The sequence below is a fragment of the Eleutherodactylus coqui genome, chromosome 6, assembly GCF_035609145.1.
Source record: "Eleutherodactylus coqui strain aEleCoq1 chromosome 6, aEleCoq1.hap1, whole genome shotgun sequence".
Lineage (NCBI taxonomy): Eukaryota > Metazoa > Chordata > Amphibia > Anura > Eleutherodactylidae > Eleutherodactylus > Eleutherodactylus coqui.
This window is the reverse complement of record NC_089842.1, coordinates 36,211,930-36,226,430: the sequence shown is the minus strand read 5'-3', so window position 1 is coordinate 36,226,430 and position 14,501 is coordinate 36,211,930. Positions and strand designations below refer to the sequence as shown.

Below are 14,501 nucleotides of genomic sequence, written 5' to 3'. Positions count from 1 at the left end.
GTGACTGCTGCTGCAAGGTGATTGTGGGTACCGGGGCAGCGTGGCATCTCTGAGAGGGGCGGCGGCGAGGGGCCCAGCCCGGATTAACATTTCACTGGTTTATTCAGTTGATTGGATGCAAACAAAAGTATTCAACTGAGCTATGTGATGTGTGGGAATCGGCCGGCCGCACAGTGGGACCATTCTTCACATGGTGATGACTATAGAGGCGGCGCCCTCTGTTGTGCACACATAGGTAATGCATTTATTTATTTATTTATTTTCTTTTGAGTTAATACACATTAGTAAGTTTTTTTTTTTGTTTGTTTTTTTTTTACTGATTTTTGGGTGATTCAAGAATCGCCCATTATTTGCTATGGTAATGAAAAAAAATGCATCACTCACATGCCAGGCGATTAGCGTGCAAGTGCGACGTGCTTCTTATCATTTTAATTATTGAAACCATATGCAATTTTAATTTTTTTCCATGCGCTTGAGAAGCTCACGTACATCGATGTGAATCACATGTTTTTAAAACCACATGCCAGAAAATCGTAAGTAAGCGAGTGCGATGTAGGTCAGATTTGCACTGACTTGCGTCGCGCTCAGCCATGTAAGTACAGCCTTACTATTGGGATTCATACAGATGCAGCGAAATTTAACTTGACTCTTAACAGGCTAAAATATAACTAAACCAATTAAAAACTTTTGACATGTTGACAAAAGTTATTAAAAAGTTTATTTCTACTGTGGCACAGAATGTCATTCGCCCCTTCGATAGTTTTACAATGGGTCTTGTTGCGATAAGATAACAGTAGCGTTTCGGTGGCTTAAGATAAGGTAACTTGTTGCAGAAAGTCAGGTTAAACTTGGCAACATCTGTCGAGATTCACAGTGATGGCAGTGAGTTTGTTCATTAACTGGTCATTGCTTGGCAGGTAGTGCGGTAGACATGACGAGTATTATCTATAGTCCTATGGTTTCAGAAGATTTAGCCCAGTAGCTAATATATAATATACTAGTAATTATTAGGAAATTATAGCACAAGAGTTCCTGGTGGCGCAGTGCGCCACACAGCTCTGCTACATGCACGTCACACACACACAGCACTGCTACATGTACATCACATACAGCTCTGCTACACACATTCTTAATCTCCTACAACAGGGATCACAAGCAGCACAGCACTCGAGATGAAGAATCTGTGATGACGTCACCGTCATGCTCTGCCTGTGATCACATGACGGTGACATCATCATAGGTTCTTCATCCCAAGCGAGTGAGTTACATGCTCTGCCCTAGAATACATGACGGTGATGTCATCACAGGTCCTACATCCCAAGTGAGTAAGTTACATGCTCCGCTCCTCATCACATGACGGTGACGTCATCACAGGTCCTTAATCTCTGCGGACTACATCCCCTACAAATCCCCGTGACCTCAGTTGCTATGGAATGTTAACGAACACCTAGCCTGACAGCAGCCATGTGCTTACAGGACCTGTGATCAAGGGCGGAGCATGTAACTCACTCACAGACGGACAGGTGGTCTTATTTTGATAGCTCCATTGTATAGTTGACTATAGACCGCACAATATTGCAACTTATATTTAGTAATAGGTTTGTAAAATAGCCCCCAAATAATAATAATCTGCCCTTGTCTGTCCATAACCAGGGCATAGGTCATCAGTTAAAAAAGCCCGGAATGTCCCTTTAAGGCTAGGGCTACAACAATCATTAGACACAGCATCTCATACGACATACATTGCCATGTAGCTCTACTCTAAGGTCAGAATTATATTCTGTTGCACTACAGAGAATACATTGCAGATCACCCATTACAACAAATGAATAGCCGGCCTTCAATGGTCTGTTGTCCAGCTGCCGCACTTCATGCTTTATTTCTTTTATGTTATTGATTTTGTGTTTTTGTTTTTTATCATTTGCCCTTTTCTGCCCTTTATGTTGTCAGCTATAGCACCACGGACTTGTTGAGATCCATCCTCCCAGGTTCTTATGTTGGGATTATCCAGAATAGTATTAACCCTGTGCCCCAGGTTCTCCAGGTACAGACCCTGGGACCCCAGCAGTGCTTGCAGGCGGTGGTATAGAAATCAGAGCAGAGCTCCAATCAGAGGCCTCGTATTACCGCCTCAGCGTGGCGCCAGCACAAGGAGCTCTCAGTGGGCACAGAGTGAGTCTAACTTTTATTTAACTTTTTTTTTAAGTACTTTTTTAGTTTTCTATTATTTTTTTTACACACGACCTGAGTGACACAGGATGTTATACATGTTTTTTTGTTTTTTTTTTAATTCTTGACAATACAATTAAAGGGGTTTTCCAACTAAACACATTTATCACCTATCATAGTTGATATGTGTTTGACTGCTGGGGTTGCAACCATCACCTTTAAGTATATAGTGCATGCATATTACGCAGCACTCTCCATCACTGGATTCTGTCCCCATCGGGGCTCACAATCTATTATCCCCTTTGTGTATTTTTTTGGAATGTGGGGGGAAACTGGAGTAACCGGAGGAAACCCAGGTAAACATTGGGAGAACGTACAATATCCATGCAAATGTTGTTCTCGGTGGGATTTGAATCTAGGACCCCCTGCACTGCAAGGCAACAGTGCTAACCACTAAGCCACCGTGCTGCCCACATTGGGACCTCTAAGGATCACAAGAACAGCAGAACTTGAGTCCACCTACTGAATAGAGAGGTCGTATGCATGCATGATGACCATTCCATTCCCTGTCTTTAGAGATAGCCAAGCTCTGTGCTTGGCTGTCTTTGGCAGTCCCATAGAAGAGTCTAGAAAAAGAGTTCACTAACTTCATAAACCCTTTGCTTTACTTTTTTTTTGTTTTTACATTATCTTAACCCCCCCCCCCCCCCCCCACACACACACACACACACTTCTTCAGTCATGTAAAATAAAAACAAGTCTTGTTATTTGTATAGCACCAATTTTTCCCGCAGAGCTTTCAAGTGATTTTTTTTATTACCCCCCACCAAACTCGGTACTCATTTTACCGACCTCGGAAGGCTGGAAGACTGAGTCGACCTTGAGCCGGCTACCTGAACCAGGCGGGGATTGAACTCGCAACCTTCAGGTAGCAGCGTAGGTCTATGTACATATCTCCCATAATGTACTTCTCTCTGGTAACTCAGTAAAACTGCAGGTTTTTTTAGGGGTCTTTTATTCTTTGCTGGACATATCCCACTGCAAACAGCTTATTGGAAGATAGGGACTCCTGCCAGAGGTATCCATAATATGGAACAGAGGTTGTCCAACCTACGCAACCATTTCAATGAAGAAGGCAGACCTATAGGATATATGTACAGTATATACCATAGAATGGAACATCAGGATCTTCTTCTATTAGCCGTAGTGGAGAGCTGCTACAAAGAAAGTTTTTTTTTTACTTTGGAGGACAAACATGCAATAGTTTATTTCACCTGTGGAGGCACTGCAGGGAATTTGAACACTGGCTCTTCTATGGATCACAGCTGATTGCTGAGGTCCGAGTAGCAGAACAGGCTGTGATCAGCTTATCGTCCCTGCTAACAAAAGAGAATTGTCTGAAGGTAACACCGCAGTGGTGGGTTTGCATGAAAACTAAAGCTACAGTATCCATATACAGCCAGCGCTGGTTAGCCAATGACCTATTCAGACATTGATTTATCCTTTTCCAGTAAGTTCAGGATTTCTAATGCTTGGGTATATCAGGTCATGTAATCCTGTGTGTTGGCTCGTCCCAGTATGGCTGTGATGAAATAATTGCGCGGTATTGGTTGCTGTCTGGTTATTTCCTTATCTCTGACCCCATTCTCATTTCCCAACTTATGTGCAGGGGTCAGTGCGGTTAATATGTAGATGATGTAGTAATATGGAGCAGACCATATTACAACACACATATTGTGCCATGGGGACAGTTAACCCTTACTCTGCTGCTATGGTGGGATTCCTTATAAGTCGTCTGTGACATGTAAAAAAAAAAAAAAATTCCCCTTACAGTGACCCTTTGGTCCAGGGAAAGCAAGGTGGTAGTAACAGTATATTATTTGAGGGTTTCCCTTTAATGGTTCCACCGCCTGTTCCTGGGACCCCTTCTTCAGTCATTCAACATGGCTATGGAGCAACTGTCACTACTTAATGAACACTCTGCGCCAGTAGTCAGAGAGTGCATGCTGCTTTCTGATTGGCAGGAGCTGCTCACATGAGTAGCATGGGCAATCAGAGTAGCATATGTATAATATCTTAGGCTACCAAAGCATCCCCAGTGCTCAGTGTGCATCCAAAAACACAAATCGCCTGTTTTGCAAAAAGTAATAAAAGTGTATCTGCCATTACAAGTCCTGTTGGAAAATTCTTGTCTGGTTAGTGCTTGTGTCACCCAGCTTCTTTATGTTAGTCATAAATCACATTTGAAGCTGGCTGAGGAGAAAGGGAAAGGTGGAGTCTGATTTGCTAGTAAACGACTTTCTGCAGTTTGCTATATACAGTGATATGCAGAAACTGCAGAAAATGTAACTGACATTTTTGGGGTGAGGGGAGGCATTTTTACGGTGTTCACAGCGCAGTAAAAATGTCCGCTTTATGCTGCAGGTCAGTACAGTTCTTATTTTACTACTTTTTTTTAGTGCTTTCCGTCCCTGTTTTCTGAGACCCCAAACTCTTATTTTTTCAGTGATGTGGCTGTGTGAGGCCTTTCCTTTTTTTTTAGGGTGTAATTTTTATTGGCATCATTTTGGGGGACAAATAATTTTTGGGATCACTTTTTTTCATTGTACATTTTTTTTTTGGAGGGTTCACCATATGGGATAAATATTGCAATATCGTTACATCCGCCAGGCAGTCCAAAGAGCCATAAGCACAGATAAAATGCACACTGAGCACCAAGGTAGGACTGCAAACTGGTCTCACGGGCAGACATAACATAAGGACTGACAAACGACCAAAACACTTACCTTGCATACCTACACACATAACCAGATGGAATAGCTATCATATGTACGAGGTATTGGTTCATGAAGAGGCCAAGTCACTTAAGCCTGCAAGCCCATGTCATGGGTCCTCATTGTCTTGCGGATCCCTACTCTTAACGAGGCAACATCCACAAGAACCCTGCCTGCAAGCAGGGCGATCGCCCCAATAAGGACAGCCCCACGCTGGAACCTAAGGACGTAACTCACACAGAAATGGTAAAAGATCCACTGCAGGACAAGACACAGTTCACACCTATACTTACACATACACAACACATAACATGCATGCCAGAAACCCAAACCCTAGAGTGAAGGGATACCAGCTTCCTCTTGCAGAGGGACTGGTATATATATATGCAGCAGACCAGTGGGGATTTCCTGGCAGGAGGAACTCCGCACCCAGCCAGCCAGTCCATGTCTTATATGCAAAGTGGAAAATGGGTTGTTTTTGTTGAACTCATAATATTTTTTTTTTAGGTTTTTAAAATTTTTATAAAGCATTTTTTTTAATTCTCCATAGGAGACCTGAACTTGCGATCACTTGAGCACTTGTACTATATACTATAATACTTCTGTACTGAAGCATATAGTACTTACCAGTGTTGCCTATTAAGCCCTACCTACAGGCTGGACTTAAGAGGCACCCATGCATGGCAGCCCTATGAGCCTTCACTAAGTCCCAGGCTGCCATACAAATCCATCAGCTCCCCTTGGTCATGCCGCATGCAGCTCCCCAACCCCTTGAATGCCACAGCATCTAAACAATTGAGCAGCCATGATTAGAGCCGGTCCAATTGCTTCTGTTGCCCGTTGTTGAGGAAGGCCGACACGCTTCAGGTATGGAGCGGGTTCAGCTCCATGCAACCTGCATTACATATATACTGCGGTTGTGAAGGGGTCAAAGCTTATTTCATTGATAGAATATGCGTGTGTATATTACATCTGTGATATTTCATCACTTAATCATGTTATTGGTAATGCTGTAATGGCTCAACTCCCTTTTCTTCTCCATTTTCATTTCCTTCTTTATAGACTGCATAAGTAACCGTAACTCGCTCCATCTAAGATCTTGGTTTTCAGCAGAAGCAATGGAGAAGTCAGACTCACGGATGGAGGTTGTGCTCCTGGCTACGGGGTCTTTTAACCCAATCACTGTGATGCACCTGCGACTGTTTGAACTGGCACGTGACTACCTGCAGGGAACAGGTAAGTCAGAATCAGTACAGGATAAGTAATGTAGGTACACAGTGACTCCACCAGCAGAATAGTGAGTGCAGCTCTGGAGTATAATACAGGATGTAACTCAGGATCAGTATAGGATAAGTAATGTATGTACACAGTGACTCCACCAGCAGAATAGTGAGTGCAGCTCTGGAGTATAATACAGGATGTAACTCAGGATCAGTACAGGATAAGTAATGTATGTACACAGTGACTCTACTAACAGAATAGTGAGTGCAGCTCTGGAGTATAATAAAGAATATAATTCTGGATCAGTACAGGATAAGTAATGTATGTATACAGTGACCACCAGCAGAATAGTGAGTGCAGCTCTAGAGTATAATACAGGATGTAACTCAGGATCAGTACAGGATAAGTAATGTATGTACACAGTGACTGCTGCAGTAGAACAGTGAGTGCAGCTCTGGAGTATAATACAGGATGTAACTCAGGATCAGTACAGGATAAGTAATGTATGTACACAGTGACTCCACCAGCAGAATAGTGAGTGCAGCTATGGAGTATAATACAGGATGTAACTCAAGTCATGCAATATTGTGTATTTCTCCTATTGTATTTGTACTATATATTGCAACATAGGGGACTTTACCCTGAATTATGTCTTTTCACAGGGAAATATAAGGTTGTGAAAGGTATAATTTCTCCAGTAAGTGATGGCTATAAGAAGAAAGGGCTTGTTGAGGGGTCTCACCGCCTGGCCATGGCACAACTCGCTACTGAGAACTCTGACTGGATAGAGGTCGACCCCTGGGAGTGTTCCAAGAAGGAGTGGACGGAGACAGCGCTGGCATTAAGGTAAAGGGGAGCAGAAAGGAAGACACAGAGCAGTCACAGGATGAGAAATATTCATTACTGTTTGTACTCACTAGACATTACCAGCAGCAGCAGATATCAACCGATAATGGGGAGATCCGGGAGAAGAAATCAGGGTGCCGAAAAGGTCAAAAGAGGAAGAGAAATCATATTTGCCAAGACGTCCCAGACTATAACTGTCCAGAAAGTAAAGGTATGAAGTAGTATAAAAAGGCATCCCAGGTTACGTTTTTTTGTAGTTCCCAACATGATTGCAACATGACCATGACCGCAGTGCAGCTCTTTTATACTTAATACATTGCATGCTAGACTTACAAAACGTATCTGTTTTTGCACTTAGTTTTACTTCTCATGCATTTAGAAAGCTTCATACTTGGTTTGTAAGCTCTCCTACATTCAGGTTTCTAGTTTGGGGTTTTCCTAGCAGTGATTATCTGGTCTCTCTCATGAATGTGCACAAGCTCAGCTCCCCCTCACCTCTTCTCTTTCAAAGGTTGTGTAGCATAACCACACCCACTCAGTACTACACAGCTATCTTTCTATGTTATTTACTGTTTACTAGTGGGGGATAGATTGGTAGTGGAACAGATAGCATTGTATTGTAATAAACTATACTGTGATTATCTCTTGATCAAATGACAAGGTAGTGGAAGATGAGCTGGACTACCAAAAAGGAGGACAGGGTGTAACAAGACAGTAGTACTACAAGTTGCAGGATGATAGGGCATGAGGGCTGGTGAGATGATCAGCATCTCCCGACACTGTCATATGGCTCTCTGTAATGGTAGTTTAATCCTTCCAGGCTTTTTTATCCTCTTTTACCATTTATGACTTGGAGTGAATGCAATAAACTAATACATATTGATTTCCAAAAACTGCACTTCCATGTGTAGAAGACATCAACTTACAAATGACTATGTGCTAACTTCTTCCTCTCAATGCAGAAAATCCCTGAGTAGTCGTTTCTTAGAAATTCCTCAGTGTGTAATGTGCTGCTCCCCCCAAAGAGAATATGTTACATTCTTCTTGACACTGCAGAAAACCCCTGAGTCGACGTGTCTTAGAAATTCCTCAGTGTGTAATATGCTCCTTTCAGTAATGAATGTTCCCCACTGACCAAATTTGTAAAGGGCCTTTTTACACATGCAGCGGGAATCTGATCGATTATCGTTCAGTGTAAAGGCATACCCCGACTGAACGACGAACAAGAAATTATTCGCTTCTTGTTCGCCGTTCAGTTTCTGCATGCAGAAACTGAACGACGAATTGGCCTGTGTAAACAGACGGTCATTCACTTAGGACTTACTGTGACTGAAGACCTCTGTTCAGTCAGCGATGCTCATTCCTGTGTAAAGGCACAGGAGCGATCGTCGCTGGGACGACCTGTCAGGCATTTTCGCCTGACAAGTAGCCACATGTAAAAGGACCCTAAGATTTCAGTCTTCCAGGCTTAAAGGGGTTGTCCCGCGCCGAAACGGGTTTTTTTTTTTTTCAACCCCCCCCCCCCCCCCCCCCCCGTTCGGCGCGAGACAACCCCGATGCAGGGACGTACAGAAAGCTTACCGGAGCGCTTACCTTAATCCCCACGCTCCGGTGACTTCTATACTTACCTGTGAAGATGGCCGCCGGAATCCTCTTCTTCCGTGGACCGCAGCTCTTCTGTGCGGTCCATTGCCGATTCCAGCCTCCTGATTGGCTGGAATCGGCACGTGACGGGGCGGAGCTACACGGAGCCGGCATCCTGCACGAAAGGCTCCATAGAAGAAAGCAGAAGACCCGGACTGCGCAAGCGCGGCTAATTTGGCCATCGGAGGGCGAAAATTAGTCGGCACCATGGAGACGAGGACGCCAGCAACGGAGCAGGTAAGTAAAAAACTTTTTATAACTTCTGTATGGCTCATAATTAATGCACAATGTATATTACAAAGTGCATTAATATGGCCATACAGAAGTGTATAGACCCACTTGCTGCCGCGGGACAACCCCTTTAAGTACCTTGGAAAACCATGCAAGCATGGAAATCAAACAATCAGACATTTTTATTGAAAACCAAATACAAAAAGTCTTCATTTCCAAAAACATTGATTAAAAAAGCATTCAGCATCTCCAGATCAGTTACATTGTCTTCACTTACTTTCAGCCCCCCCTCAGGTTAAGCTTCTTTGCGGAGCCGATATCCTTGAGTCACTCGGAGTCCCCAACCTTTGGAAACCTGAACACGTCAATGAAATTGTGTCATCTTTCGGTCTGGTCTGTATCACCAGGATGGGGAGTAACGCCCAAAAGTTCATCTACGAATCTGATGTCCTCTGGAAGCACAGGCACAATATCCATCTTGTGGAGGAGTGGATTACCAATGACATCTCCTCTACCAAGGTGCGAAGAGCCCTGCGGAGGGGGATGAGCGTGCGATATCTGGTGCCGGACTCTGTCCTAGACTACATCAAGAAACATGACTTGTATAATGAGGAGAGCGAGGAGAAGAACTCAGGCCTCACCCTAGAGCCCTTCCTGAGGAACTCCGAGAACCCGCAGTAATGATGGACACACTGCAACTTCTTCATTGCCTAGATTTTAAGAGATGCCAAGCATGTTGATCACACAATAGAGAGATTTAGTTACACATTATTTCTAATGTTCGTAATTTAAGGGCTAAGCTGTGTGGACAATTTACCTTATTCTGTTTGCTTACCACTGATGGCGACTCCTTGGAGATGATAGGAATTGCCCTTTTGCTTCTGCATGGCAAACCAACACCAGCCACTACTCCTTTTAAGGGGAAGTGGGGCATAGTACGATCATCGTTAGTGAGAAGGGGCACATAGAGCAAGCCACAGGAGCAAGGGGACCAACGTCTGTCATTTTAATGGAGCCGCCAAGAACGGACAGACCATTCTGTTCCAATGTGTCTTCTTTATAGATACACAGCATGTTTTAAAAGTTCTGGGATTTCAACAGGAGGGAAGTGCATACAAAGTCAAAAACATGCACCCTTCTTGGAGTGACCGATCCCTTATGCAGTAGTAGGGCATATGTAATGTATCACCATGTTTTACCTGTATTGTACCCACAATCATGTTTTGCACAATCTTGCTGAGCAACTAAAGTACAAAATGGTCAAGTTAGACTCTGAAGAGCCAGAATTAGAATGCACTCCAGTCACTAACTTGTATCACTAAGAGTACGTACACACCTAGCGGAAATGGCATGGCTGTTATGCAGCGGAAAATCTGCGCAATCTCTGCTACATGTGAACATGCAATAAAGCATTTGGCCACCTATGAAAATACAGAATTAATCTACAAAACAGGTTGTTTTGTTTTTTTGTATCCTGTACTGATACTCAGTTACATTCTGTTATTATGCTCCAGAGCTGCATTCACTATTCTGCTGGTGGAGTCACTGTGTACATACATTACTTACCTCGTTCTGATCCTGAGTTACATCATGTATCATACTCCAGAGCCGCACTCACTATTCTGCTACATACATTACTTACTCTGTACTGATTCTGTGTTACATCCTGTATTATACTCCAGAGCTGCACTCACTATTTTACTAGTGGAGTCACTGTGTACATACACTACTTATCCTGTACTAATCTCGAGTCACATCCTATATTATACTCCAGAGCTGCACTCACTATTCTGCTGGTGGAAGCACTGTCTACATACATTACTTATCCTGTACTGATCCTGTATTATACTCCAGAGCAGCACTCACTATTCTGCTGTTGCATTCACTGTGTACATAGTGGAGTATAATACAGGATACAACTCAGGGTCAGTAAAGGATAAGTAATGTAGGTACGCAGTGACTCCACCAGCAGAATAGTAAGTGCAGCTCTGCAGTATAATACAGGATACAACTCAGGGTCAGTAAAGGATAAGTAATGTAGGTACGCAGTGTCTCCACCAGCAGAATAGTAAGTGCAGCTCTGCAGTATAATACAGGATGTAACTCAGGATCAGTACAGGATAAGTAATGTATGTACACAGTGACTCCACCAGCAGAATAGTGAGTGCAGCTCTGGAGTATATGATACAGGATGTAACTTGGGATCAGTGCATGATAAGTAATGTATGTACACAGTGACTCCACCAACAGAATAGTGAGTGCAGCTCTGGAGTATAATACTGGATGTAACTCAGAATCAGTACAGGATAAGTAATGTATGTACACAGTGACTCCTGCAGTAGAATAGTGAGTGCAGCTCTGGAGTATAATACAGGATGTAACTCAGGATCAGTACAGGATAAGTAACGTATATACACAGTGACTTCACCAGCAGAATAGTGAGTGCAGCTGTGGAGTATAATACAGGATGTTACTCAGGATCAGTACAGGATAGGTAATGTAATGTATGTACACAGGGACTCCACCAGCAGAATAGTGAGTGCAGCTCTGGAGTATAATACAGGATGTTACTCAGGATCAGTACAGGATAGGTAATGTAATGTATGTACACAGGGAATCCACCAGCAGGATAGTGAGTGCGGCTCTGGAGTATAATAAAGGATATAATTCTGGATCAGTACAGGAATGTATTTACCAAGTGCCTCAAGTGTTTAGATAGATTACACTGGTATATTAACTGTGAAGTGGTGGTACTTAGACATAGCCTTTTAGCATTTGTGGTGCCAATACTGTGAGGCCAGTGGGATGTTGCTGGTTTACCATGAAGCTACATATGAATATATGGCCACTTTTCATTTCACGTTTCAGTTTAGCTGGTAGTTCTGGACACTTGTTAGTGTGACAGGACAAGGCGATAGTTGCTGTGTTTCGGGCTTTCATCTGCACCATGCACAATATTGTTGGATTGCAATGCTGGATTCCTGCTATTATACAGGATACATTTGTTGTGCACTTTAAATAAATCATCTGACTTGATTCTGCTCTTATTTTCCTTTTATTTCCACTTTGTGGCTTACACCTCTCATGACCGCTGCACCCTAGAACTCGGGTGTGCATTAAAGGTAGTGATGTGCATGCGGATTACAGGGATGTGTCTTTGTAATTGTAGTTTCTTTGAAACTTGCATATTCTCATTAGCCTGGCACGCCTGTGTATAGGGAGAAAGTTGTGGATCAGGTAACGGCTGGAGGGTGGGGTGCGCTGGACTAACCTCGCAGCTCTTGAACATCGATGACTCCTTCCTCCCGGTGTGATGCCAGCGCTGCTATTGAGAAGATGGGAGTTTCAAATAAACTATAATAGACTGTAATCAGCTAAAATTAGAGATGAGCGAGTATACTCGCTAAGGCACATTACTCGAGCGAGTAGTGCCTTAGCCGATATCTCCCCGCTCGTCTCTAAAGATTCGGGTGGCGGCGCGGGTGACAGGTGAGTTGCGGCAGGGAGCGGGGGGGGGGGGGGGGGGAGAGGGAGAGAGAGATCTCCCCTCCGTTCCTCCCCGCTCTCCCCGGCCCCCGAATCTTTAGAGACGAGCGGGGAGATACTCGGCTAAGGCACTACTCGCTCGAGCAATGTGCCTTAGCGAGTATACTCGCTCATCTCTAGTTGAAATATAACTTTTTCCAGTTCACCGCATTTAAACACAGATTTTTAAGCTTTTCAATGCATTATATGGTACATGAACTACTATTAAAAAGATCGTCCCACAAAGAACAAGCCCTCCTGCGGCTTTGCGGACAGAATAAAAAAAAAAGTCAAGGCTTTGGAAAAGCAGGGATGAAAAAATAAGGAATTTTTTTTTTTAAATGCTGTTAAAGGGGTTGTTCATTGGCTACGTTTAAGGGTACATTCACACAGGTGTACGCGATTTACGCCCAAGATCATTTGGCGCAATTCACATTGGACAGCACACAGATGCATATCTGTCTGCTGCCCAATACCCTGCATGTCTTATTCTCGTCCGTGATATGGAGTAGAATAGCGCATATACTGTGATGTTTTTTACACTGGTCCATGTGAAAAAACACCTGTGCGAATATCCTTATTGGCTATAATGGTTCCATGGGAAATGTACGGATTGGAAATACGCTCGTGTGAATGGGCCCTAAAACTCGCTGACAGCTCTCTTTAACTTCCCCCAAACTCCGGTTACCAGTAGAGATGAGTGAGCACCCAAATGCTCGGGTCCGCGTTATTCGAGTTGAGCTTTTCTTAAATTTCGAGAGCTCTACTCGAGTAACGTACCCCATTGACTACAATGGGAGACTCGAGCATTTTTGTATGTGGGACGCCGGGTGCCAAGATTTTGTTCTCTCTCTCTTTCCCTCTCCCTCTCCCCCTCTCTTCTTCTCCCCCTCTCCCGCTCTCTCCCTCCCTTCCCGCCAGACTAAAAATTTTCAAATGGCGTGCGCTGCGTCGGGACGGAGTGGAACGCGATTTGATGCTCGTTCAAGGAACGAGCACTATCGAGTATGCTATTGCTCGAACGAGCATCAAGCTCACCAGAGTACGTTTGCTCAACTCGAGTTACCAGTCATTTCGATGTAGAATGGCTATGTGATGACTAAGTGCGTGACCGATGGAGCCAACTGTTGGTCTCAGAGGTATTAATGCTGAAGCTAGTGATTGGCAGCAGTAGTCACACACTTATAAGGCACATGACTGCGCTAGCTAGAGGTGAGTCGGCTGGTTTATTTTTTCATCGGTAGTCACTGAAGTATTTTCAATGAAAATGTAGCTGTTGGGCAACTCCTCCAATTGAAGAAAATTTCAAAAAAATGTCATTTCCATGTCGGTCCATTTCCCTCTCCCTGTGGCGCAATGACTTGTCCAACTTCCAGGTCTGCTATATACAGAAGCAATATTCTGCAGTACATTTACTATATTATTATTATTTTTTTTTTTAAGTTTTAAAGTACAAAAAAAATGTCCCTACCCCCCAAAACTTTTTTTTTCTCCAAAAACACTGGTTTTTGTGGCAGTTTGTTGCGACAAAGCCAGAAATGGCCTCAAATGAATAAGTGTCCATTAGAGATGAGCGAACGTACTCGTTTAGGGCGATTTCGCACTCGAGCATTGCTTTTTTCGAGTAACTGACTACTCGGGCGAAAAGATTTGGGGGGCAGCGTGGTGGAGCGGGGGGTAGCAGTGGGGAACAGGTGCTCGGATGAAAAAGGGGCGTGGCCCAGTTGGTTCGCTCATCTCTAGTTTTCAGCCATCTGCTGGATGAGTGGAAACTTACAGATTGGTAGGAGTCTGACCGCTGGGACCCCACTGATCCTGAGAATCGGGAACCTGTGCCTCCCCTGTCTCACAATGCCCGGTTGCTTCTTCCTATTTCCCTAACATCGCAGCGAATGAGTCGCTGGTCGAGCACACACGGCTTCATTAATTTCATTGGAGCAGAAATCGCGCAGTACAAAGTGCTCGGCTATTTCGGTCAGTCCTATTTAAAAGAATGGAGCTGTAGCCACCCTTGTGTGGGGCTGTTCCATTCATTTCAATTGGGCTGATGAAAATAGCCAAGCATAGCATTTGGCCATCTGTCCGCCCCAT

General features: G+C 43.8%; 1 protein-coding gene across 1 annotated transcript in view; it reads left to right on the top strand.

Annotated features, from left to right (window-relative positions):
* Positions 1 to 1,950: 1,950 nt before the first annotated feature.
* NMNAT1 (nicotinamide nucleotide adenylyltransferase 1) overlaps positions 1,951 to 14,501 on the top strand; it is a 29,755-nt gene continuing 17,204 nt past the window's right edge. Inside the window, exons 1-5 of the mRNA XM_066609283.1 lie at positions 1,951 to 2,172; positions 6,006 to 6,179; positions 6,827 to 7,010; positions 7,085 to 7,221; positions 9,169 to 9,562. Of these exons, the coding sequence (XP_066465380.1) occupies positions 1,995 to 2,172; positions 6,006 to 6,179; positions 6,827 to 7,010; positions 7,085 to 7,221; positions 9,169 to 9,562 (1,067 nt within the window). The 5' untranslated portion in view covers positions 1,951 to 1,994. The remainder of the gene's footprint in view (positions 2,173 to 6,005; positions 6,180 to 6,826; positions 7,011 to 7,084; positions 7,222 to 9,168; positions 9,563 to 14,501) is intronic.